At 44.4% G+C, this 24435-nt stretch overlaps 1 protein-coding gene across 4 annotated transcripts in view; it reads left to right on the plus strand.

Moving 5' to 3' along the window:
* Positions 1–24159, plus strand: part of CRIM1 (cysteine rich transmembrane BMP regulator 1) — a 209324-nt gene extending 185165 nt beyond the window's left edge. For 3 of the 4 annotated variants that reach the window (XM_070798502.1, XM_070798501.1, XM_070798499.1), the window contains 4 exons: positions 9714–9908; positions 17612–17731; positions 20193–20380; positions 21695–24159. In XM_070798502.1, coding sequence (XP_070654603.1) covers positions 9714–9908; positions 17612–17731; positions 20193–20380; positions 21695–21871 — 680 coding nt within the window. In that variant the 3' untranslated portion in view covers positions 21872–24159. The remainder of the gene's footprint in view (positions 1–9713; positions 9909–17611; positions 17732–20192; positions 20381–21694) is intronic. The other variant, XM_070798500.1, reaches the window with a different exon arrangement.
* The last annotated feature ends 276 nt before the right edge of the window (positions 24160–24435 follow it).

The raw sequence follows: 24435 nt of genomic DNA on the forward strand, positions 1-24435 counted from the left end.
AGTGCTGATACTCATGCAGAATTAGCCTCCATCCTCTAGCAGGGAGGGACCTTTCTTTCTGATAGAGGCTAAAAGTCATTTCAAACCAATCTAGTGGATAAGGCAGAGGCCAGACAGACCTAAGGAACCAAATACCAAAGCTGACCTCAACCAAGGAGTGGCCATAAAATAGTAACAGTCTTCCTTGCTTGTTTCAAAATTTGACTCTGGATGTCCTTGCAGAAGAAAAATTCCAAAGCCATATGGAGCGAGGGCAGTACTGCTGGAGTATGTTTGTAGCTTTTGACAATGACTGTTTTAGAAGGGCATCACGTTTGTTTGAGTATATAGCTCCTAATGTGTTTGTTTTAAAAATAAGCCTTATTATACTAGTGTCATACTTCACGCTTTCCTTGGAACATTCTTCTCTAATCCTCTTCCTTGAGAGAGAGAGGAGTGTTAAATAGGAACTATCCTGAAAAGAACCACGAGTCCTCAGTAGCCACTGTATCTCCAATCTTGTCAGGACTGTGCCGATGTCTGATACAGTCGGTTGAAGGGTAATCTGCCTTTGAAGGCAAAGACATATGTACATGCTCAGTCAACTCTTTGTGACCCCATGGACTGTAGCCCTCCAGGCTCCTTTGTCCATGGGATTTTCCAGACAAGAATGCTGGAAGAGGTTGCCATTTCCAGTATTTCCTCCTCCAGGGGAGTTTCCCAATCTAGGTATCGAACCTATGTCTCCTGCATTGCAGGCGAATTCTTTACCTGCTGAGCCATCAGGGAAGTTATAAAGACCTCCAGCCTCATCAGATGTTGGGGCAAGAAGCATGTGCCCATTCTCCAGAGTCATGAGCAGTAGCCACTTTTATTTGTGTGGCCCAGATCCCTGCCCAGGAACATGCCCCCCCTGAGGGTTATCCCACTGGGGACACGGCAGGCAGACGGTATGCAGCTATGGAGGTGTGTGTGGTTCCCCTTCTGGCCCTGCCACTTCCTAGTCATGCATCCTGCACAAGTTACTTATTTTTTCTGTGCCTCGGTTTTCTGTGGAATTCCAACATACCCTGTTCCGTTGGGTTGTGGAAAGCATGTGAAATTGACTCGTAAAAAATGCTCCATTAGGGAATTCCCTGGTGGTCCAGTGGTTAGGACTCTGTACTCTCACTGCCAAGGGCCTGGGTTCAGTTCCTGGCGAATTAGGGAACTAGGATCCCCACAAGCCTTGCAGCACAGCCAAACAAACAAAAAGCTTGGTTAGCGCCATGCCCAGGACAGAGTAGGCGGTCATTGAGTGGAGGTTATGATTATTGTTAGGTATGGAAGAATAAGCCTAATGTGACTGTCAGCATAAGCAGCTATTTGGAGTCATGAATACAACAGAATGAACTGGCACAACCCACTCGATAACCAGATATAAACCATTCGATGCGTTTAGTTGGATAGGTCCCATGTCTCTATTTCTATGTCCCTCTTCAGTCTTAAAACTTAAAATGCTTTGATGTGGACTTTCAATTAGGCTGTGTTGTTTTCCCCCAAAAACTACAATGACTTGATTATTTATAACCTCAAATCGGGTAAATTAGCCACCATATCTCCCTGTAAATCACGTCGTTTCTAAAATTTTTTTGACAGAGCTTTTCTCAAATTGACCCAAAGGTGCCGTGGGAGGACGTGATCCATCCAAGAAAAGAAGTGAGCATGTGAGAAATAGGGGCATTTGCAGCAACATGGATGGATCTAGAGATTCTCATACTAAATGAAGTCAGATGGAAAAAGACAAGTTTATGATATTACTTCTTTGTAGTATCTAAACTCTGACACAAACGAACCTGTCTATGACACAGAAACAGGCTCACGGACGTAGAGATCAGACCTGTGGTTCCCAAGAGGGCAGGGGCTGGGGGGGTGGGGTGTGGGGGGGTGTTGGACTAGAATTTGCAGTTGGTAGATGCAGACTATTACATTTAGAATGGATAAACAACAAGCTCCTACTGTGTAACACAGGGAATTAAATCCAATCTCCTGGGATAAATCATAATGGAAAAAACTATTTTTTAAAATGAATGTATGTATATGTAAAACTTCGTCACTTTGCTGTACGGCTGAGATTGACACAACATTATAAATCAGCTATACTTCAATTAAAAAAAAAAGAAATAGCACCGGGATCCATCAGTGACACTGAAATTCACAACATATTTTCAGGCCTCTGTTTAGATCATTGGCTTTTCAGATGAAATTTGGTCTAAAGAAAAGATGTTTCTATAAAGCCTCATTAACCAAAATCTAATTAACTAAAATCTAAGCTAGTCTAATCTGGGCCACATAGCAGCCACCCTGGAAAAAATTAGTCAAGGCTTTTTTCAAAAACAGGAGTCCTCATTTATTTCACATGAAAATTCCACAGAGTGGTGACCAACCCACATCCTAAGTGTAGCTTTGTTTTAAAGTATATTTGAAGAAACAAACAGTACTGTTATGAAATATATTGATTTTGTACTTGAACTGATCAGATTTGAGGATATCACAGAAAACCACCCGCTGCAAGCATCAGGGGGAACTTTTTTCTTTTGAAAAAAGAAAACGGGGCTTGTCCTGGACTGAAGTCTGCATCCTCAAGCCGGCCGGCCCTGATGTAAACTGTCCACTGCTAACCATGGCTCACCCCGGGTCAGCACGTTGGATTCAGCTTGACCTCCACCTGAAAAAGCTGGAAAGCCCAAAAGCCGTCCACTGTTCAGAGAGGCCCAGGCATAGTCAAGACCGCAGGAAGAGGACTCTGTGTGTTCCTGGGAGGGTAAGAGAGGGAGCTGTTAGGTAGGGCTCCCAGGCGGCTCAATGGTAAAGAACCTGCATGCCAATGCAGGAGACCCAGGAGACGTGGGTTCAACCCCTGGGTTGGGAAGATCCCCTGGAGGAGGAAATGGCAACCCACGCCAGCCTTCTTGCCTGCAAAATCTCATGATCAGAGGAGCCTAGTGGCTACAGTCCATGGCGTCACAGAGTCGGACACGACTGAACATGCATGTAGGCAGGGCAGGGAAAGAGGTTTGCTTTGCAGTCAGATGGAGGCAGGAGTAGATTCAGGCTCCACTGCCTGCCGCTTGATTACATTAGATTCCTTCCTGTTGCTGAACCTTAGGGGCTCTTGAGTACGGTGCCTGGGTACCACAGATGCTCAACAGTTCTCTTCTTCAGTGCTTGGCCCTAAATCCTCCTTTCAAAACCCTCTGTCTTATCTCTGCCATTTGCATCCTCGGACTTGCAGTCTGTAAGGAGATCAGCTGTGAGAGTGCTGGGCATATGGATCTTAGATCTTGCTGTGTGGCCCAGCTGAGTTCTGCACACAAGCCCGAACACTGGTTTTAGACTTCTGGGCAAGCCTTGAGACATCTCGTTCCTGCAATCAGGTTCCTCTAAAAGATCTTTTTTGGATCCATGTGTGCGTGCTCAGTCGCTCCGTTGTGTCCTACTCTCTGATTCCCTGGACTCACCCGACAGCTTCTCTGTCCATGGAATTTTCCAGGCAAAAGTACTGGAGTGGGTTGCCATTTCCTTCTCTAGGGGATCTTCCCAACCCAGGGATCGAACCAGGGTCTCCTGCATTGGCAGGTGGATTCTTTACCACTACACCATCTGGGAAGCCCCAGTGAGAGATGCATTCTCAGCTCCTGCTTTCCACCAGCAGTTGACTGGCATCTGCCCACTCCTCGCCTACACCCATTGTTTGAACCTAATAAGAGAGCTTCCTGACCTCAAGTCAAAGTTAATTCTGTTGAAAATGAACTGAAGTTGAAGGTGAGATGTTTCCAAGACAATGTGCTGAGAACTTGAATGGAATAGAGATAAATTGGTAGAAGCAACTGGATATTGGGTCCATGGTAGTCAGCCCCCTCCCTGGAGGGGAAGAGCTTCATTATGACCCCTGAAACTCTTGGGGCTCCACCATCCTGACTCTGCCTTAGCACCTGTGCATAGAGCCTGCTGCAGCTTCAGCGTGTTGGGTCCCAATCAATGGCTTTCACTGTTTCGTTGTCGTCATATTGCTGCTGTGAACTCTTCATCTTCCTTGAATTTAGAAAAAGACTTATTTTTGTAACAAAATCAAATGAGAAAGTTTAGTTTCATCTAATATGTAGTCAAAATTCTTCATTCATTCAACCCATTGCCTTCCAAAACAGCCAGAGTAGTTTCTCTGCTTTTATCATTTTATGAATACTCCTTGGGACAGTGATATCATACAGTAAGTTACTGATTGAGTAGTTACAGAGACACCAAGTTATGCTGCAGCTGAGCATTTGATCTCTGGCATGTCTTCCATGGTTTCATTTCTTTTCTTGCAGTCCATTGAAATTCCTCAGAGTGGGTCAGCAGCCTTCAGAAAGCACCACACATGTGACCATATTCTTTAGAAGCAGGCTTAGACTAAGCTCTTTCCTTCAGTGTGTGTGTGTGTGTGTGTGTGTGTGTGTGTGTGTGTGTCGGGGTGGGAGAGGCGGTGTTGGGGATGAGGGGGCAGGTGGGTAATGCATGGACATGTCTGTTTGAGATAGTTTAATATTTTTGCCTTTATCAAGAGTAACTCATAATCATTGCAGGAAAAAAAAAAAAAGAAAAATTCATCCTTGGTTCTAACGGTTACTTACTGTTAACATTTTTCTTTCTTTCTAGACAATTCTATATTTTTCTTTTTGTGATTGAGCTTATACTACACATGATGCACTTTAATAGCTGCACAGTATTCTTTCATATCTGGTTGTACCATGAGTCATTTCAGTAGTCCCAGGTTGTTGGACACAGGTTTTTTTTTCACCCCTAATTTCTTGCTATTATAAATAATATTGTGATGGACGTCTATGTAAACAACCCATTTGAGGTCTTTTCTGATTATTTCTTTGGGACAGCTGACTGAAAATAGAATTATTTGATCAAGGACGTTTAAGGTTTGCAAAGATACATGAGGGGTACTGCCAGCTTTGCCTGTTACCCCACATCTTCACCACCGGGGACTAAAACGTGCCCCCTTTTACTTCAGGTCAGGCAGTCGCTCAGTCATGTCTGACTCTTTGCGACCCCATGGACTGCAACACGCCAGGCTTCCCTGTCCATTACCAACTCCAGGAGTTTGTTCAAACTTATGTCCATCGAGTCAGTGATGCCATCCAACCATCTCATCCTCTGTGGTCACCTTCTCCTCCTGCCTTCAGTCTTTCCCAGCATCAGGGTCTTTTCTAATGAGCCAGCCCTTTGCATCAGGTGGCCAAAATATTGGGACTTCAGCTTCAGCATTAGTCCTTCCAATGACTATTCAGGACTGATTTCCTTTAGGATGGACTGGTTGGATCTCCTTGCAGTCCAAGGGACTCTCAAGAGTCTTCTCCAACACCACAGTTCACAAGCATCAATTCTTTGGTGCTCAGGTTTCTTCACTGTCCAACTCTCACATCCATACATGACCACTGGAAAAACCATAGCCTTGACCTTTGTCGGCACCACTTTTACTTGTTGAGCCCCAAATCAGTTCTGCCCTAGAGGCAGCTTCATGGTTGCATTCATACAGAAAAGCAGAGAGTTTGAAGGTTAACCGCTGCACCGCTGATTGACCCACAGGAATATCTGGTTTGATAAGGCTTGACGAGGTCCTTGACAGGCTCACAAGCTGTTTATTTCTTAAAGCAGGAAAGTGACTCATACATTGGAATTACTTCTGCATCACTTCCCATTCAGGAAACAGAGTCATCCTTCACGCCTCTGTCCCCCCACCATCCATATCCTGACCACTGTTTCTTAGAAATCTCTCTAAACCTCGTTTTGCCTCTCACCATCTCTGTATCCGCATTACCATCTCTGTCTCCACATCACTCCAGGCCCGTAGAACATCCCTGTCAACAGTGTTCCCATCTTCCTAATCCCATTTAGGCTTCCGTACTGTCATATTCCTGGAGAAGGCAATGGCACCCCACTCCAGTACTCTTGCCTGGCAAATCCCATGGGCAGAGGAGCCTGTGGGCTGTAGTTCATGGGGTCTCAAAGAGTCGGACACGACTAAGCGACTTCACTTTCACGTTTCACTTTCATGCATTGGAGAAGGAAATGGCAACCCACTCCAGTGTTCTTGCCTGGAGAATCTCAGGGATGGCGGAGCCTGGTGGGCTGCCATCTATGGGGTCGCGCAGAGTCGGACACGACTGAAGCGACTTAGCAGCAGCAGCAACTGTCATATTCTAGGGTTCTCTTCTTGAAGACAAAACTGATTGAGGCCCCTCCCCTGCAATGCAGGAAGGATCTAAATCTGTCATCGTTCTTCATGGCCCTTTACAATCTGACCCCCGCTTCATCTGCAGCCGTCCTGCCTGCAGCCCTGACACCTTTCACTGTCCTTCTAGTGGGGCAGGCTCTTGGGCACACCACTGTCTGCTTTCAGTACCTTTCCTTCCAGCTTCTTCATCTTCTGCTCATCTCTCAAATAAAACTAAAACATCAAATCCTGGGCAAAGCCTCTCCCAGTTCTCCCAGCAGAGTTAGTTGCTCTGCCCCCTGAGTTGTGTTCTCCAGCTCCGCGTTGAATTCATGAAACAGTGGCTGCTGCGTGGTACCTGGTGAGGAGTCCCAGTCACCATAGCCTTTCTCCCCCACTTTTGCTCAGTCCTCTGGCTCAGGGTCCAGGTCCTGTCTTTTTTCCCATTGATGATATATGTTTGTAGAATAAACGAATGAATGTCTTTATAATGTTTACACAATTACTATTTTAATATCTTAGTATTATAGATAATTTTAACCTGACTTGTATTAGCGTTAATTAGTTAAATGTCTTAAGATGTGATGGGTGTTTTTGCCTCAATCTTAAGAAAATACAGACCAGTGCTTGGCCTTGAGATGAACTTCTTTTATTAAAATGACTCCTCATCCTTTCTGTGGCTCTTTCTCATTGTCTTCTGCCTCTTCTCTAAGAAAAGAACTAGCAAAACACCTCTAGGAGGAGAAACACAAAGTAGATAAAGTGATGGATGAGATGAGGTGAGCATTGTAACCTTCTCCTCGAAGGTTCTTGCACCGTAATGCATTACTCAAATTTTATGCAGTGATATTGGTCCATCATGTGAGCTGTTGCAAGGTGTATGGAAAATGTAATCAGTAATATTGCTTTATGAAGGAATGCTTCCTTTCATAAAGAATCCTCTGCATAATAGACTCTATAGATTTGATGGCGAATTTAATGTCCTCAATCAGGTGTTGGCTCGAGGTCAGTGTATTACTTGGATTAAGCTCATTAAGTGATTCTGCTCAGCCATTCGCTGTGTACATTTTGGGTATCTTAATAAAATCACCTCCTCTAAGGATTTCAGATTAGTGAAAACTTCTGCGATGAGTTTGATATGAAAGCCTCCAAATGAATTTTTAAGCTTAGTGGTCCATGGACCAGAGCCCTTTCTATGGAATATTCCCAGATACAGTGAAATACATTTTTAAAGAGATATTGAAAAAGAATTTCTGCTTACAACTAGAACTTTTATTTTTCACACAATAGCAGGATACAAAATCAAGTTCCCACAGACTGTGAACTAGAGATACTGGAACATATCCAGGGATTAAAACAAAGGTACAAAAAATTCATGGTCTAAAGATACTGAAATCATACAGAGTCTCTTCTCTTATTGCTGTGGAATTTTTACAACTAGAACTTAACTGTCTCCCTTACTGAACCTCAGGCAACAATAATGACAGAAATAGTGAAAAAGCATTGGGAAGCAGAGAGATCATGCATTTAAATACTTGACAGACTCATTTCCACGATTACTTATAACACTCCATTATTGACCGAAACTTCTGTCTTTGGCAACACAAAATATTAGAGTCATGAGACATTATTGGTGCCATCCATCAGGGGCATATGCTTGAGGGATTGGTAAGAAGAGGGTATGGATTCCAAAGACATAGTTCTGCCTGTAATCCTTCTCTGGAAGAGCTCCATGGGAAGCTTCCTGCTGGCTGTTCACAGAGCGATTCCAGCCTCCCGGGAACACTTGACTGCAGAGGGTGTGGGCCTGGTACCCTGCACAGAAATGTCCCTCCTTGCCCTCAGGCATTGTGAGTTCTGTCCTTTGTGCCTGGGCAGCAAACACCGCTCTGGCCAGACCTTCCTACATGCCTTCCAGGGAGAAAGTGAGCTCCCCACCCCACTTGTTTCCTAAGGCACTTTCCTTCCAGATGCTTTTATAGTTTTTCATTAACTAGTGACCAGTGGTGATGGGCTTCCCAGGTGGCACTAGTGGTAAAGAACCTGCCTGCCAGTGCAGGGATGTAAGAGACATAGGTTTGATCCCTGGGTCAGGAAGATGCCCTGGAGGAGGATATGGTAGCCCACTCCAGTATTCTTGCCTGGAGAAGCCCATGGACTGAGGAGCGTGGAGGACTACAGTCCATAGCGTCACAGAATCGGGCATGGCTGAAGCGACCTAGCATGCATGCAGTGATGAGTGGAGCTACCAGTAGAAGCTGAGCATAGAATTTCCCCAGGTTAGTATAAGTCGTCCCATTATCAGCCTGGCCAGTGACAGGGAGGGGCTGCCCCACCCCATCCTGTGTCTCTCCATTGATTGACCCCATCTCTGCTTTGCTGGTCATTGGGCCCCACTCTGAGTTCTGGAGGGAATGTGACCACTAGAAATAAGTTCAGATAAACCAGGAGAAGGTGTTGAATCAAAGAGAAAGGAACTTTCAAGGAAAAGGTTGGGAGAAGGAGGATACAAGGACAGCCGGGAAGGACAGAGGAAAAAGCAGAATGTGTTACACTGTAAATTCTTACATCACCCTGGTGGCTTAGATGGTCAAGAATCCACCTGCAGTGCAGGAGACCTGGATTCAGTCCCTGGGTTGGGAAGATCCTCTGGAGAAAGGCATGGCAACCCACTCCAGTATTATTGCCTGGAGAATCCCCGTGGACAGAGGAGCCTGGTGGGCTACAGTCCATAGGGTTGCAAAGAGTTGGACATGACTGAGCCAATTTTGTGTAAATTCTTATATACAAAAACTGACTCTTAAAAAATGTATTGTTTTCACAAACCATGCTTTGCTGGAAATAATAGATTGAAATAAGGTTGTTTTTGAAGTAGGAATGTCCTGGTTGATGAGAGGGAAATGCATCCAGCATTCCTGTAAAATGAAGGAAATGGTTATCTCAGTCCGAGTTCCCTGCGGGAGAGCGCAGGAAACCTGCCGGCTCCCTGGGAGAGGCCATCGTCATTCCTTCCCCTCGCCTGCATCATCTCATTACAGAGAGTAACTAGAGATGGAAGTTGTTTCTATAAGGATACTCAGCTGGACTTTTTAATCTCTTTCCACCTGGAACAAAACCTCTGAACACGTCTCCTTATCTATTTGTGTTTTAGTTTTTTCACGTGGCATGTCCAGCCATACAGTGATTGAGTTTGTATGTTTTGCGATGGCAGTCCAGTGACTCTTGGCCAGTGAGCACGTTTCCTGGCTGGTTGCTGTAATTACCACCCTGCGTCAGCCTGGATGGCCCTTGAGCAGGTTTGGGCCACAAGATGAGTGTTCCAACGAGTCTGCTGAACCAGGGGACTGGGGAAGCGGAGCTTTCACCCAGCGCTGGGCCTCCCAGAGCGTGCCGTGATTGCGTGGTGCTATCCCCTTTACGTCTCAACTATGTTGAAAAGTTGTGCTTGTCACATGGAGTGACTCCACCGTGTGTCCTCTTTTTTCCCTAGAGGACACAATCCCAAAGAAGGTGGTGTGCCACTTCAGCGGGAAGGCCTATGCTGACGAGGAGCGCTGGGACATTGACAGCTGCACGCACTGCTACTGCCTGCAGGGCCAGACCCTCTGCTCCACCGTCAGCTGCCCGCCGCTGCCCTGCATCGAGCCCATCAACATGGAAGGCAGCTGCTGCCCCATGTGTCCAGGTATCTTAAGCTGCCACCCTGCCACTTTTCATCCTGTGATGTTGATTTTAAGAGTAAACTAGAGCAGACTGAGAGCCTCCTGGACCCAACGCTATGAAACTAATTCCTTTGGCCCAGAGAGAGACATAGAGGGTAGCTTGAGAGACTGTGACCTCCACGTGAGCCCCTGATTTTGGTTCCATGCCGGAATTGCTCTGGTTCTTCTGATTGGCGTTCTCTAAAATGTCAGTGGCAGGCCTGATGGTTATACCCTCGTGCATATTAATGACATCTGCCATATCCGAGCAGCACAGTTTGAGGGCAGTGTTGGCTGAGCCTAGTGACAAAGGTCCATGATCAGACACAGTAGGGGATACACTTGACAGCTCTTCTAAGGTGACTGTCTACCAAAACCAAAATGGAAGAGCTGCATTTAAAGAGTACGATCCTGGCCCAGTCTCTTTAGTGCATCCGTTCTGGCAGTCCCAGGCTGTCTGCCCTGAACTTTCCATCTCTTCCCACCGAGGACAGGAACCACAGGGCACACCCCCAGCTGGCTGTCGCACACAGATCACTTGTCTACATCTGTTTCCACATCCCACCGTTCACATCAGCCCAGTAATCCGCCTCCCAGTTTAAACCTAAGCCCCCCTCAGCTGCCCAGATCCTCCCCCAGGCCTTCTGGATTGCCTGCCCGTGTCTCCTGCCAAAACAGCTCCTTTGTTTTCTGCCCCTCTTCCCAGCAACGCAGGGCCTGAGCCCTTGTCAAGACAGTCTCTGGGCAGTGTTTCAGATCGAAAGCCCTGGACACACAGACCACGCAGGCAGTCCAGACCACACAGACCGAAGAGAGGGTTCACTCTAGGAGCCCAGGGAGCTCCTTAGCGAGGCGAGAGCCCTTGCATCTTCACCCCGATTCTGTGTTTCCTTGTAGTACTGCATTAGAGACTCTGGCTCCATGCAGCACAGTGGGCTAGAGGTCACGGCAGCTTAGAAGGGCATCAGTGCCGCGCACTTGTGAAATGGGACAGTCAGTTAAATCTCGAGGGTTTCATTGAGCTCAGCACAGGTTTGCCTTTTGTTTAGGTGCTGTGTAAGCAAGACAATTCTAAAAATGTCCATTTATCCCCTAAAAAGAAGGGGATACTTAAAAAGGGTCAGGAGACTGAGCCCTTTTCAGATCCCTCCGTTGGGTGCTTTTCATGGTTTAGTCCCCTTGGCCTTGTTTATGATGTAGACCAATGGTCAGAAGGTCGCTTCCATGTTGTATCGATAGATGTGCACATTGGAGAAACAGAATCTGCAAGTGTTTTGCATGAGAAGTATGAGGAGAAATGTATTTCCCATCCAAGTTGCTTTATCTAATACGTTTCACCTGATTCCCGAGTTTCATACCAGTTTTCCTAGTAATATGCTTTTAATGATCTAAATGGTAAAACTTGATCTTACTTATTGAACCAAGATTCATTTCATGCCTGCTCAAGTAAGCACTGCTTGAGGCCTGGGGAAGACAAACAGTGAATCCAACAAGTCCCCATCCATACAGAACTGAGGTTTTCTTAGGGAGACACAGGCAGCAAACAGGGAACAGACACATGATGAGGCCACGGGCCGCAGAGCGACTTGCAGCCAGCCCGGTGTGGGCCGGGGTCTGGGCAGAAGGGGCGGGGTGTTTGGATGATCCAGAAACCCCCACAGATTAGAGGACATTTATAAGGGAACCAGAAGGATGGCAGGAATCATGGGTTAGGGGAGAACCTCTGCACATAAGCAGGATGAGAGCCCGGTGGGTGGGAATATGCCATGGATGCTCGGAGAGAGACAGGGAGGCTGTTTGGGTGGGACCCCTTGAGCAGGGAGGGTAACCAGAAGCAAGCAGAGAAGTAACCATGCACCAAAATATGAGATCTCATGAGCGATTTTAGAATTTTATTGAGGTAAGATAGAAACTCTGGAGGGTTTTGAGTGGAGCAGTGATGGAATGTTTCTTGCAGAAGTGGAAGCCGAGACCAGGGAGTAGATGTGAGGTGGGAGAAGTGGCTGGGTTCTGATTCTAGTAAAAGATTCCATAGGATTTGAACACGATGTGAGGAGTAAGAAGAAGAGGAGAGACACCATGAACAACTGTAATGTTTTTGACTAAAACATGGAGTTGCAGCTCTGGTGTAAAATCAGTTTTATTTGGGCATTTTTTTAGTTTGAAATCTCCATTGGACACCTGAGTGGAGGCAGTGAATAGACAGTGAATATCTAGAGCTCAGGAGAGAGACAGGAAATGTTTCTATAAACTTGAACATTGTCATAGATGGGAGGTTTTTAACCCTTGAGACTGGACGAGGTCACCCAAGAAGTGAATGGAGATAGAGAAGAAAAGGGAGTCTGGAACTGAGCCCAAGAACCCTCCACTTTTGGGATCTGGGCAGGTCAGGGATAGAAAACAGAAAAGGAGCCCCTGCCCCCTGGGGAGACACCAAGAGCTGTGACCTGGGAGCCACCTGGAGAAAGGGTGGGGGAGTGGGGTGGGTGACATCAGGTGAGAAGTCGGGACTGACCATCGTGCATTTAGCGTCACCCAAGTCATGGCTCAGACGGTAAAGCGTCTGTCTACAATGCGGGAGACCAGGGTTCAAGCCCTGGGTTGGGAAGATCCCCTGGAGAAGGAAATGGCAGTCCACTCCAATACTATTGCCTGGAAAATCCCATGGACAGAGGAGCCTGGTAGGCTAGTCTGTGGGGTCGCAAAGAGTCAGACATGACTGAGCGACTTCACTTTCCCTTTTTAAGTCATTTTGACGAGCCATTTCCCTACAGTGGTGGCAACAAAGTCTGCTTAGATGGTTTCAGAAAGAAGGGGTGGGTGGTGAATTGGAGACAACATCTCCATGATGCTGTCTGTAGCATGACACATCTCAGCTACAGACCACGGTGCTCAATTCACAGACAGGATTTTCCTGTGGAGTAGAGGGGTCTGTCTGGGTGGCTTTCACTTGAAGAAGGACTGAGCTGGGCCTTGAAGGACAGGCGGGCTCTCTTCATTGGAGTGAAAGAGTCACCTGACCAAAGACCCTGAGACGGAGGCCAGATGCCCCTGGAATAGGGAATTCTAGTAGCAGGAGGTAAGGACAGAGAAGACAGCTTTGGTCAAGATGTTTAGGGCTTCAATATTCAAACATAGAGGTAGATTTTGTCCTTTATCCTTCTCGGGAGGCTCCTTTTTAAACAGATGAGACACAAGATCATGGAGGTGCTCTGGGGAGCCTCACAGCATCTGCAGGAGGGGCTGAAGCCGGGAGAGACCCCGGGCCAGGACAGCTGTGACCTGCCTTATAGACGCCCCGGGTGTGTGATGGGAGGACCCGAGTTCAGGTGACGGTGGCAGGAATAGAGGTAGGTCCAGTCTGCTCGACTGCGAGTGTGATAGAAGAGGGAATGCAGGTTTCACTGGCATCTGTTCACAACTGGAGGTTTCTCCAGGGACTTCTCTGTCAGAGTGCACTGTTGGATTGGAACTTAATTTCCGTTAACTCCCCTTTCTGCTTCTGATGTATTATTGATGACTCATTTTTCCATTTTATCTGCACACATTTTGTAGTCAGTTGAGCTCTGCCGCTTCACGTTTGACTAAGTGTGGCCTGCCAGGAAGCCTGGGCTCCTGTCCCAATTTCTCGTGGTCTCTCTGTGAAGTTTCAGGTGGCTGCTTCTCCCCCAGATGGTTCAGGCTACTTGGCTTTGCCCCCTGCACACATCAGCTGACATTCTGAACAGCCCTGCCCTTACCAAGCATTTCTTCCTTTTGCCACCTCTGGACATGAGTAAAAGACTTGTGAACTGGTTTGCTGGTCCCATTTTATAGAAAACTGAAGGTCAGAAAAGTTAAGCGAATGACCCAAAGCCATGCAGCTCGTTAGCAGACCTGGGAGTCCTGGACCTGGGTTAACCTGGAGTTCCATCCCCACAAAAGTGGTGTCCTCACCTTGCAAGTCCCAAGCACCCTGCCCCATATTCCAGAAACAGACATTTTAAGGAAGGTAAATCTTACAATGGGCCAGGTCGGTGCATCTGAATTTAAAATATGTCGCCACTAAGTTGTCTCAGGTTCCTCTGAAGTTCAGAGCAAACTGGACCCCAGTTGTAATTCTTAATTGTGACTGAGTGCCGTGATCTGGGCCTCTGGCCAGGGGAAGGTGTGTGTCACTCCTCTGTCATCGACAAGGCCAGCAGCTTTGTAAAGGGCTCTTGCAGTAAATGTCAGAAGGGTTCTGTTTGAGAGTTGGGGTTGTTGCAGTTTCTGGCCGTGGCAGGCCCCGGTCTCAGCATAGAAACACAGCAGCACCCACACTTCTTTTTGTTTCTCCAAGCATTTTTTTTGGAAAGATTTATCCTTTTTGGCAAAAATGCTCAGAGGTGGCTTCCCTCTTAAATTCACATTAAAGGAAATGACCCTCTCCCCTTAGACCCAAGAGCTCTGAACTGAGCTTTGAATATTTGGTGATAGAGGAGGTGGTATGGGTGGATTTTAATCAGAGCTGAACTGAGTTTAGCAGAGCAGGTTGATCCAGAGGACAGGCTGTGAGCTGCCCAGTGGGGAGATGGAACTCATCACGGGAGGCCCATGAGGGCAGAATTGGTCTTGATCATGACTGTGTGCCCCAGACTTAGCCCAGTGCCTGCCACGTAGGAAGTTTTGATGAAATGTTGGTTGAACGATGATGATTAAGTAACCACAGAGTAAAACAGTCCTCCTCCATCCTGGGCAGATCCTTCCAACATTCCCAGCCATCGCAAGGTAGAGCCTTTCTAAGCACCTGGTGGAAGAGAACGCACACTGTCAAGCCTGTGTGGTGTGGAAGGTTTCACTGAAATCTACCTCCAGGCAGGAAGGAGGCACAGGAATTTCAAAGTTGCTTCTCTCTGCTGCTGTCACCCAGGAAGGCTCTGAGCTGACCCCAGCCCTGGGGGACTCTGCAGAAGTCTTTGCTACTTCAGTTCAGTCGCTCAGTCGTGTCCGACTCTTTGCGACCCCATGAATCGCAGCACACCAGGCCTCCCTGTCCATCACCAACTCCCGGAGTTCACTCAGACTCACGTCCATCGAGTCAGTGATGCCATCCAGCCATCTCATCCTCTGTCGTCCCCTTCTCCTCCTGCCCCCAATCCCTCCCAGCATCAGAGTCTTTTCAATGAGTCAACTCTTTGCATGAGGTGGCCAAAGTAATGCAGTTTTGGCTTTAGCATCATTCTTTCCAAAGAAATCCCAGGGCTGATCTCCTCCAGAATGGACTGGTTGGATCCCCTTACAGTCCATGGGACTCTCAAGAGTCTTCTCCAACACCACAGTTCAAAAGCATCCTTCTTCAGCGCTCAGCCGTCTTCACAGTCCAACTCTCACATCCATACATGACCACAGGAAAAACCATAGCCTTGACTAGATGGACCTTTGTTGGCAAAGTAGTGTCTCTGCTTTTGAATATGCTGTCTAGGTTGGTCATAACTTTTCTTCTAAGGATTAAGCGTCTTTTAATTTCATGGCTGCAGTTACCATCTGCAGCGATTTTGGAGCCCAGAAAAATAAAGTCTGACACTAGCTGCTGTCATTCACAGGTTTTCCGCGTGGGTCTCATGATAGCCCTTTCTCCTGAGGCAGCCCCTGGGGTGATAAGGCAGCTCAAGGCTGTGTGTTGGACCAGGCAGGGCAGGGGCTCAAGACACCATAGCAAAGATGTCATGTAAATGTCAAGGGGCTTTCTTCCCAAATTCCTCCAGGAAATTCATATCGTATTTCAAGATGTCTCAGTGGGCAAGCTAAACACCATCCCCACATACAGCCTAGAACCACCAAATCAGGTCTAGCCCGGACCTACCAAATCAGGACCTGTGAGCAGGTTTTATAAGGCCTCGGGTGACTCAGATATGATAGAAAAGTTTGGAATCACTAGTTGATACTCAGGCCCGTGCTTCTGTAAATGAAAATGTTTTCAGTAAACTCTCTTTTTTATTTCAGTGAGTTGTTGAACCTTTCAAAACTCTTAAGAGTGAGTAGTTCTTGTCATGTCTGAGTACATGCATGCTAAGTTGCTTCAATCGTATCTGACACTTTGTGAGCCCATAGACTGTAGCCTGCCATGCTCCTCTGTCCAGGGGATTTTTTAGGCAAGAACAGTGGAGTGAGTTGCTGTGCCCTCCTCCAGGGGATCTTCCCAACCCAGGGATCAAACCCATTGCTCCTGTGGCTCCTGCATTGCCTGCAGACTCTTTACCACTGAGCTACTGGAGGAGGTCTTGAAATTTAACTAAGAAAGTTAAAGCCAAAGTGACTTTATTCCTGGGGACAGTAGGAAGACCTGGGCTTTGGATTCACAGGACTGCATTTGAAGCCTGGCTGTGCCGTTCCTGGATGCATAACCTTGGGCTGTTAATGCACAGTGGAAGCTGAGTTCATACTCTCTTCTCTGTCACTTTTCACTTCTCTCAAATCTGTCTTTTTTAAGGTTCACTTCTTGAAAGACTAGTAACTTTGGGATAGCCATCGATCACTCTAAGCAGAAATATTCTAACTTATAAAAACATATTTCATGTATTTTGGTCTAAATAAGGCTGTTTATTGGGCTTCCCTGGCGGCTCAGATGGTAAAGAATCTGCCTGCAATGCCAGAGACCTGGGTTCAATCCCTGGGTCGGGAAGATCCCCTGGAGGAGAGCATGGCAACCTACTCCAGTATTCTTGCCTGGAGAATCCCATCGACAGAGGAGCCTGGCGGGCTACAGTCCATAGGTTCACAAAAACTCAGACACAAGACTGAGCAACTAAGCACAGCACAGCACAAGGCTGTTTTATTAGTATTGAGTATCGCCAGTGTTGGGTAACCTTATTATAAAAACCAGTTAATAATACAGCAGGACTTGGCCAAGAAGAGTGTTTGATGCAGATTTCTGTTGTCATATGTTGGAAAAAGAGGTTCTTAAGAATTATTTCTTTAAAAAGTTGGCTAATTATTGTTAGCCAGATGAAGTTAGGAATATATTCCTGATATTTGGGGTTAACAAATGTATCATTCTTCTCAGTTTTGTTTCATGTTGTAGTATCTTGTTGATCAAAGTGTCTGTATGATTGAGTTAGATAATATAAGCATATTTACTCAAGTTCAGTTTCCAGTCTACATGATTCCAGGAGTAACAGAGCAGACATGTAAGACTTAAATCAGGCAGCACCGTATGAGGTCTGCTGACGTCCATTCCTTTTGAGGGGAACAGAGTGAAGGGGAAATGAATAAAGAATGAAGGCGCTTTAACTTTTTCACTTCCTGTGACATATTTCGTATAAATGATTCAACACTCATGGATTAAAGAGCAACAGTTATTAAAGTATAATTTAGCTGATGGAAAGTAAAAGAAATCCTTTCATTTCAGCCAGTGCCCATCAGCTTGCACAAATCTGTAGTCAGCAGCATTTGTTAGGAAAAAGCAGAGCTTTTGAGTTTAGTGGAGGAGTAAACTTCTTCTCCCCCTTTTAAATGGCTGTAAGACATGTTTCCCACGCCTGCAAAGGCAGTGACTCTTGGGCATTAATGCTGCCAGTGCAGAAGCTGCATCTTCTGTGTCCCAGGACGTGTTGTATTGTGTTGTAGTGAACTGAATGCACCATCTATCTGGGTTGAGGAGACAGAAGTTAATAAGGCGCTCCCCTCTAATCATCTCTTACAAAAAAAAACCTTCCCTTCTTTTTAGAAATGTATGTCCCAGAACCAACCAATATACCCATTGAGAAGACAAATCATCGGGAGATTGACATGGAGGTCCCCCTGTGGCCCACACCCAGTGAAAACGACATTATCCATCTCCCCAGAGGTGAGTGCCAATGCCAGCGGATGTCAGAGTCTATTTCACTGCAGGTGCTCAGTTAATGCACAGTGGAAGCTGAGTTCGTACTCTCATCACGTTTCACTTCTCTCAAATCTGTCATGTGTATGATTTACTTTTTTTTTTTTAATTTTCAAAACTTCTTTTGAGTAACCTATTAAATCACATGTCCAAGTAATCTCAAACAACCAGTCCAGGAAAGACCTGCTTGGCTGTAACATATTTAACAGCCTGGGATGATGAAGTAAGTCTGCAGATAAAATGCCTCTTTTCCGGCCCCACATGCTCAGAGACTTAATGATAATGGAAAGAAGTATGTTCCAGGTCATAAAAGCTTGGTATCTGGAATTTCTAAGCCATCTCTCAAATGTATGTATGTGAATAAACTTTGTAAGCATAGTAGTAATAAATTATTCACCTGCCCCTGTGGACCCTGTATCAAGCATTTATGCATTAAGATTGCCCTCTGCCTCTGGGCAATTTTCACTCTGAGAGTTCAGTTTATTACTGATAATGTTGGTTTTCCCACTCATCAGGCTTTTCCAGGCTTCTTTTTTTCTTGCTCTGTGCTTTTAGTTGTGTGCAATAGAGATGTTATTCTGCCTCTCAGCAGCTAAGTGGCAAAGCACGGCCAAGTTCCTGTCAATCTTAACCTTCTATCTAGAAGTAGGTCTCTTGATCAAAATAGAGTAAGCTTGCTCTTAGCCATGACTGAGTACTGCCTCCTGTCTACTCCAAGGACATTTTCAAAATCATTGTTAAGACAGTTTTTGTTATTTCTTTTGGAAGAAATTAATTCATCGCTTGAGAGAGTAATGATCGCTTACTTTAGATGTTGTGTAAGTGTTATGCTTGGATCCAGCCAGATGACCAGAGCCAAATTCCTGGACCCATGTTTTGGCTCCTTATATAATTGCTGACTGAAAGGCGCTTTCCCATTATGTGTACAGTCAGTCAGTTAGTGCCTGCTCAGTGCCACATACTGCTCTGGGTGCTGAGTTTTGGCCACAAGAATAGCCCTTAATTATTATGTTGAGGACTCTGAGTTACATAGTGGTTGTGCTATAAGGACCCTTAGGAGAAATCCCATGTGTTGGTACCAAGGAAATCTATGCTTCTCCTAAGCAACTGCTTTGTTTTCATCTTAAAGATAGTGTGAATCTTATTGATGGTGCTTGTTTCCATTTTTGCTTTGGCTGCTAGAAAGCTTAAAGCTAAATTTTATGGCCTGCTTTTAGGCCGTAAAACAATTTAAAGACTAATTTTTTTTTTTTTTTTAACAGAGCTCAATTGAAACTTCATTTTTCTTTCCCCAAGCCTCAATTTACTTTATAATCTTCTTATATGTCATATACTCCTAAAAACACTTCCAATATCGTTTATATTGTGGGAAGCTAAAAGTTCATTCTTCATTATATATTTGCACCCTGAATTCATCAATAGATGTTTATCTTTTTTGCATTTTTTTCATGCTGATAAATACGTTTGCTTTTTTTCTACCTCCTATAAAGTATTACCATCTATGGTGGCTAAAATGACTAGGAAGGGTTTCTTCTTTCCATCCCCCCACAAACACACAGAAGTATACTAATAAAAATCTGAGTTTTAAATTAAAGACAGTATTAACATCACAAAACTGTGCCGCTTCATGAGCTGAGTCTTCAAAACAGTTCAAAATCAGGTCCTTTTGATTGTATGTGTTCCGCATCTTTCACTAACCTGATCCTGACTACAGTGGTTTACTTCAGACAAAATAAGGACATTTTCAGAGTGCTCCTGATTGCTGTATATTTACCTTTGTTAAGGAATGGTGATTTAAAAGAATGAAAAGACCCATCGTCTATGAGAGCAAAATTAAATGTCCCTTATAGAGGAAAATGATCTAACAGGCCCAATGAATTTTTATTGTTTATGAAAAGTAAGGCATTTTTGCTTAGAGCTCAGTAAACTGAAATATCAACCAACAGACCAAGCTTTTGATCCTGGCTTGGTTTTTACAAGTGCACTAATTAGTCTTACCTATTACACTAAGTAGAAGCATGTACTTTGTCCTCGCCTCCGGTTTACTAGTATAAATAAGCAGGGAGGAAAGTTGATGTTTCTGTTTCAGAATCTTAGAAGGACCATAAAGGTTAGCATTAATCAAAATATTTTAAAGTCATTTTTAAAGTCTACATAAGAACCTTTTCTTGACTAGCTAGAATCAGTATCATCCTGCCCAGTTATTAAACCTTCTCACCCTAATATTTCCTTTTTTATATCCATCCTAAGAGTTCTGCCCTTTCATAAGAGCTCTATGGATCCACATTAGACTTTAATCATGTTTTAGCCTTAAAGTACTGGGAAGCAATAAAACCAAGCCACTGATCTCTATTTGCAGTATAATTAAGATAATCCTTAAAAATTCTGGTTTAGGTAATACATGCATGTGATATCTTTTTTCTCCTAGACGTGGGTCACCCCCAGACAGATCACAGAGAGAATACCAGGCTGAACTCAGAAGAGTCTTCGGTGGACTCCATTGCCTCAGTTGTGGTTCCCATAATAATAGGCCTCTCTATCGTAATAGCATTCCTGTTCATCAATCAGAAGAAGCAGTGGGTACCACTGCTCTGCTGGTATCGAACACCAACTAAGGTATTGTCCTGACCAGTTTCAACCTCTTAAACAATCAAACTAGGAAAGCCTCCATGCTTGTGTTTTCTTAATTGCTGGATATCTGCTCTACCAGCCGAATTTTACTTTGCTCTTCATGGCCTCAAATGTACATCAGGCTGTAATGATCAGATATATAGTACTTGCCTGGGGCTAGATCAGTCACTGAATGAATTCTCCATCATCCATCGGTTGACGAATCCGACCTTTTTCACAAGTCCAATTTCCTGAATTTAAAGTTTTCAAATAGGAATCAATCCAGGGGTATTTGTTTAAGTCATTGTTGTTTATATTAGAGATTAAAACTTGATCACTTGGTATTTCTCAATCATCTATCAACATAGATGGTTGAGGGTAGAAGGTAACACTCAGAAGAGGGAAAGAGGAGAGCTGAAAGCTCATGAAGATGTACAGAAGTCCAAAGGACAGAGAAACATGTCAAAGGCAAGCAGAGAGGAGAAGGGCAGCAACAGACAGAGACATTGTGTGAAATAATACCAGACAGGGTGGAGAAAGAACATGTATTTGCTGTCAGTACAAAGGGCTTCAATCTGCCTGTTTTAAAAAGTAGGAAGTAATTCATTTACTCAAGAAAAAAAGTCATACAACCTTAAGAACTGAAAACAGCCATTTTATCATCCAGATAACCCTATCACAGAAAATTTATCAGATGGAATAGCCTGCCTCTGATTTTTTCCAACAAATACGCAAATTGCCGCTGGGTTGGGATACAGGGCTGTAGAGGACAGTCCCCACCTGCGTGTGGCTGGAGACAGAGGGACTGGCCCAAACCGGGATGCTCATTCTACAGCCTGAGTGATTCAAAATGGTCCATTTATCTTAACAGCTGCCTCCCTGGTACCTTCCATTCATCCTTCAACTCTCTTAAGGACTGATCTGTACTTCAAGGATTTGAAAATAATTATGTCACTTCAGTATTTTCTCAGTGCCTTTATCTCCTCCTTGACATAATTTATTGGCATTTTACCTTTAAACACAGTTTTTCAGTATCCCAGTATAGTTGGTAGGACTTCCCCAGCAGTTCAGTGGTTAAAGTTCTCTGTTTCCAGTACAGGAGGCACAGGTTCAATCCCTGATCAGGGAACTAAGATCCCGTGTGCCATGTGGCATGCCCCACCCCCCTCAAAAAGAACAGGCTGTTACCCCATGTAGTCCGCTCATCCATGTACTGTGATGCTGTTATCTCACTTGAATGAGGCCTAGATATCTGTTGATTCAAGATACCTAAAGCAGCTAATTCTTTATGGTTTTTTTCCCCCTCCTCCTATGAAATAGCCTTCTTCTTTAAATAATCAGCTGGTATCTGTGGACTGCAAGAAAGGAACCCGGGTCCAGGTGGACGGTTCCCAGAGAATGCTGAGAATCGCGGAACCAGACGCGAGATTCAGTGGCTTCTACAGCATGCAGAAACAGAACCACCTACAGGCAGACAATTTCTACCAAACAGTGTGAAGACAGGCGGCACCAACGAGGTTCTGAAAGACAGAAAAACGACTCAGTCTGCTTTTTAAAAAGTAAACTCGAATTCGTGCACTTGCTTAGTGGATTGTATTGGATTGTGACTTGATGTACAGCGCTGAGGACTTCCTGGGCTGGGCTCTGTCGGCGGCGGCATGCAGAGCAAGCATTCCCACTCCTCCTCAAGATCACTGACCAAGTGGTGTCTTAGAACCAAAGGTTTCAAAGTTGCTAAGATGTATTTGCTTGTAATATAGCTGTAGAGAAACTTGGGGGCGGGGACAGTGAGTTTGGCTGGGGAGAATGGGTGGGAGGGGGGCGGTGGTGGAAAGACACAGTTGGTCAGCTCGGCTCGGGGAGAAGTCCAGTCCAGTGGCCCAGAGGATATCCTTTCCTGTTGCTTGGAAGACTGCACTGGTTGCTGCAAAGCTCAGGCCTGAGCGAGCAGGAAAACAGGCCTTGCGATCCTTCTGCCTGTAACCACCTTAGACTACCAGACAAAAGCACCAGACCCTTTTGATAGCCATCCCAGGCCTCAGGCCACACGCTTCTTTTCTATACAGTCACAGCTGCAGTAGGCAGTGAGGAAGCAGGAGGCGTGGGGTAGCCACGTTTCTCTAAAGCGGGTGATTAAGGATCTACACAGTTATACTTTTTGCTGCTTTCTTTTTTCTTCCGAGCCAATCAACCAGTTCCTAGCAGAGTCAGCAGATGATCAGGACCTGAGTCGTTTCTTGATGTGAGCACTGGAGCTTTTCTGCCGGCCACATGGCAGGAAGGAGGAGAGGGTGAGGTCACCAGGCGTTTCCAGGGCTACACTTCCTTGTTGTCGCTTTCTTCTGTTCTGTTGTTGGTTGTTCATAGTTTTCGTTGAAGCTCTAGCTTAAAAAGAAACTTTTTTTTAAAAAAAAAGACTGTTTGGGGATATTTTTTTTTCCTTCTTATATACTGAATCTACAAAATAGAAACTACTTCATTTTAATTGTATATTATTCAAGCACCTTGGTTGAAGCTCAAAAAAAAAAAATTATGCCTCTTTAAACTCTAGCAATTATAGGAATATTTATGTAACTCTTATGCTTCAGAAAAACAAAAGTATTTGTGTGCGTGTGTATATAATATATATATGCATATATATTTATACACATACAATTTTATGTTTTCCTGTTGAATGTATTTTTATGAGATTTTAACCAGAACAAAAACAAACAGGCATTCCATCACAAATTTTTGACTAACACAAAATCTCATTCTACCTGCAGTTTAGTTGGGAAGAGAAATGTGTGTGTGAGTGTGAGTGTATGTGTGTGTATGCACACGCCTTGAGCAGTCCGCCCCATACCTGCCATGGAGAAGGTATTCCTTTATTAAATTCTTCCTCATTTGGATTTGCTTTCGGTTTTCAATTCGCTCACTGGCCAGAGACATCGATGGCAGTTTTAGCTGCATCACTAATCAGCTCCTGGATTTCTTTGTCTTCTTTCAAACAACTGTTTGAAACAAACAACTACTGGAATATTGTCCATAAGAAGCTGGAAGTTTGTTGTAGTTTGCCTCAGATATAACTGACTGTATACTATAGTGTTAAACTTTTCAAACAGCTCTTAGCACTTTTATACTAATTACCCATTTGTTGCATTGATTTTTTTTTTCTTTTAAAAATGCTTGTTGTGAAAGACACAGATACCCAGTATGCTTAATGTGAAAAGAAAACGTGTTCTGTTTTGTAAAGGAACTTTCAAGTATTGTTGTAAATACTTGGACAGAGGTTGCTGAACTTTAAAAAAAATTAATTTATTATTATAATGACCTAATTTATTAATCTGAAGATTAACCATTTCTTTTGTCTTAGAATATCAAAAAAAAAAGGAAAAGAAAAAGGTGTTCTAGCTGTTTGCATCAAAGAAAAAAAAAAAGATTTATTATCAAGGGGCAATATTTTTATCTATCTCCAAAATAAATTTGTTAATGATATGCTACCAAAATAGATTTACATCAGCCTGATTAGTATAAATTTTTGTTGACAATTAACCATTCCTGGCATAAAAAGTCTATCAAAAAATTGTAAATGCTTGCTTTTTGTTTTTTTCAATCATGGCCATATTATGAAAATACTAACAGGATATAGGACAAGGTGTAAATTTTTTTAATTATTATTTTAAAGATTTGATTTATCCTGAGTGCTGTATCTATTACTCTTTTACTTTGGTTCCTGTTGTGCTCTGTAAAAGAAAAATATAATTTCCTGAAGAATAAAATAGATATATGGCACTTGGAGTGCACTGCAGTTCTACAGTTTGTTTTCTTCAAAAAACAAGGCTGTAAGAGGATTACCTGCAACTTGATTCTTGGCAGCAAATAAACACTTTGAATCCAAATCACATGATGTCGCTTTCAGAAAGATTCTGTCTGAGATGTGAAAGATGACTCATCCTTTTATTTTAAGGTTGCCAGTTCCATGAATCTCCAGCATCACAAACAGCCCCATTGCTTTGCTCAGAAGGCAGGCCTTGCCCAAGAAATACTTGTGAGACAAAAAAGGGGCATCCCCGGACCCC

Source organism: Bos indicus, chromosome 11 (genome assembly GCF_029378745.1).
Source record: "Bos indicus isolate NIAB-ARS_2022 breed Sahiwal x Tharparkar chromosome 11, NIAB-ARS_B.indTharparkar_mat_pri_1.0, whole genome shotgun sequence".
NCBI lineage: Eukaryota > Metazoa > Chordata > Mammalia > Artiodactyla > Bovidae > Bos > Bos indicus.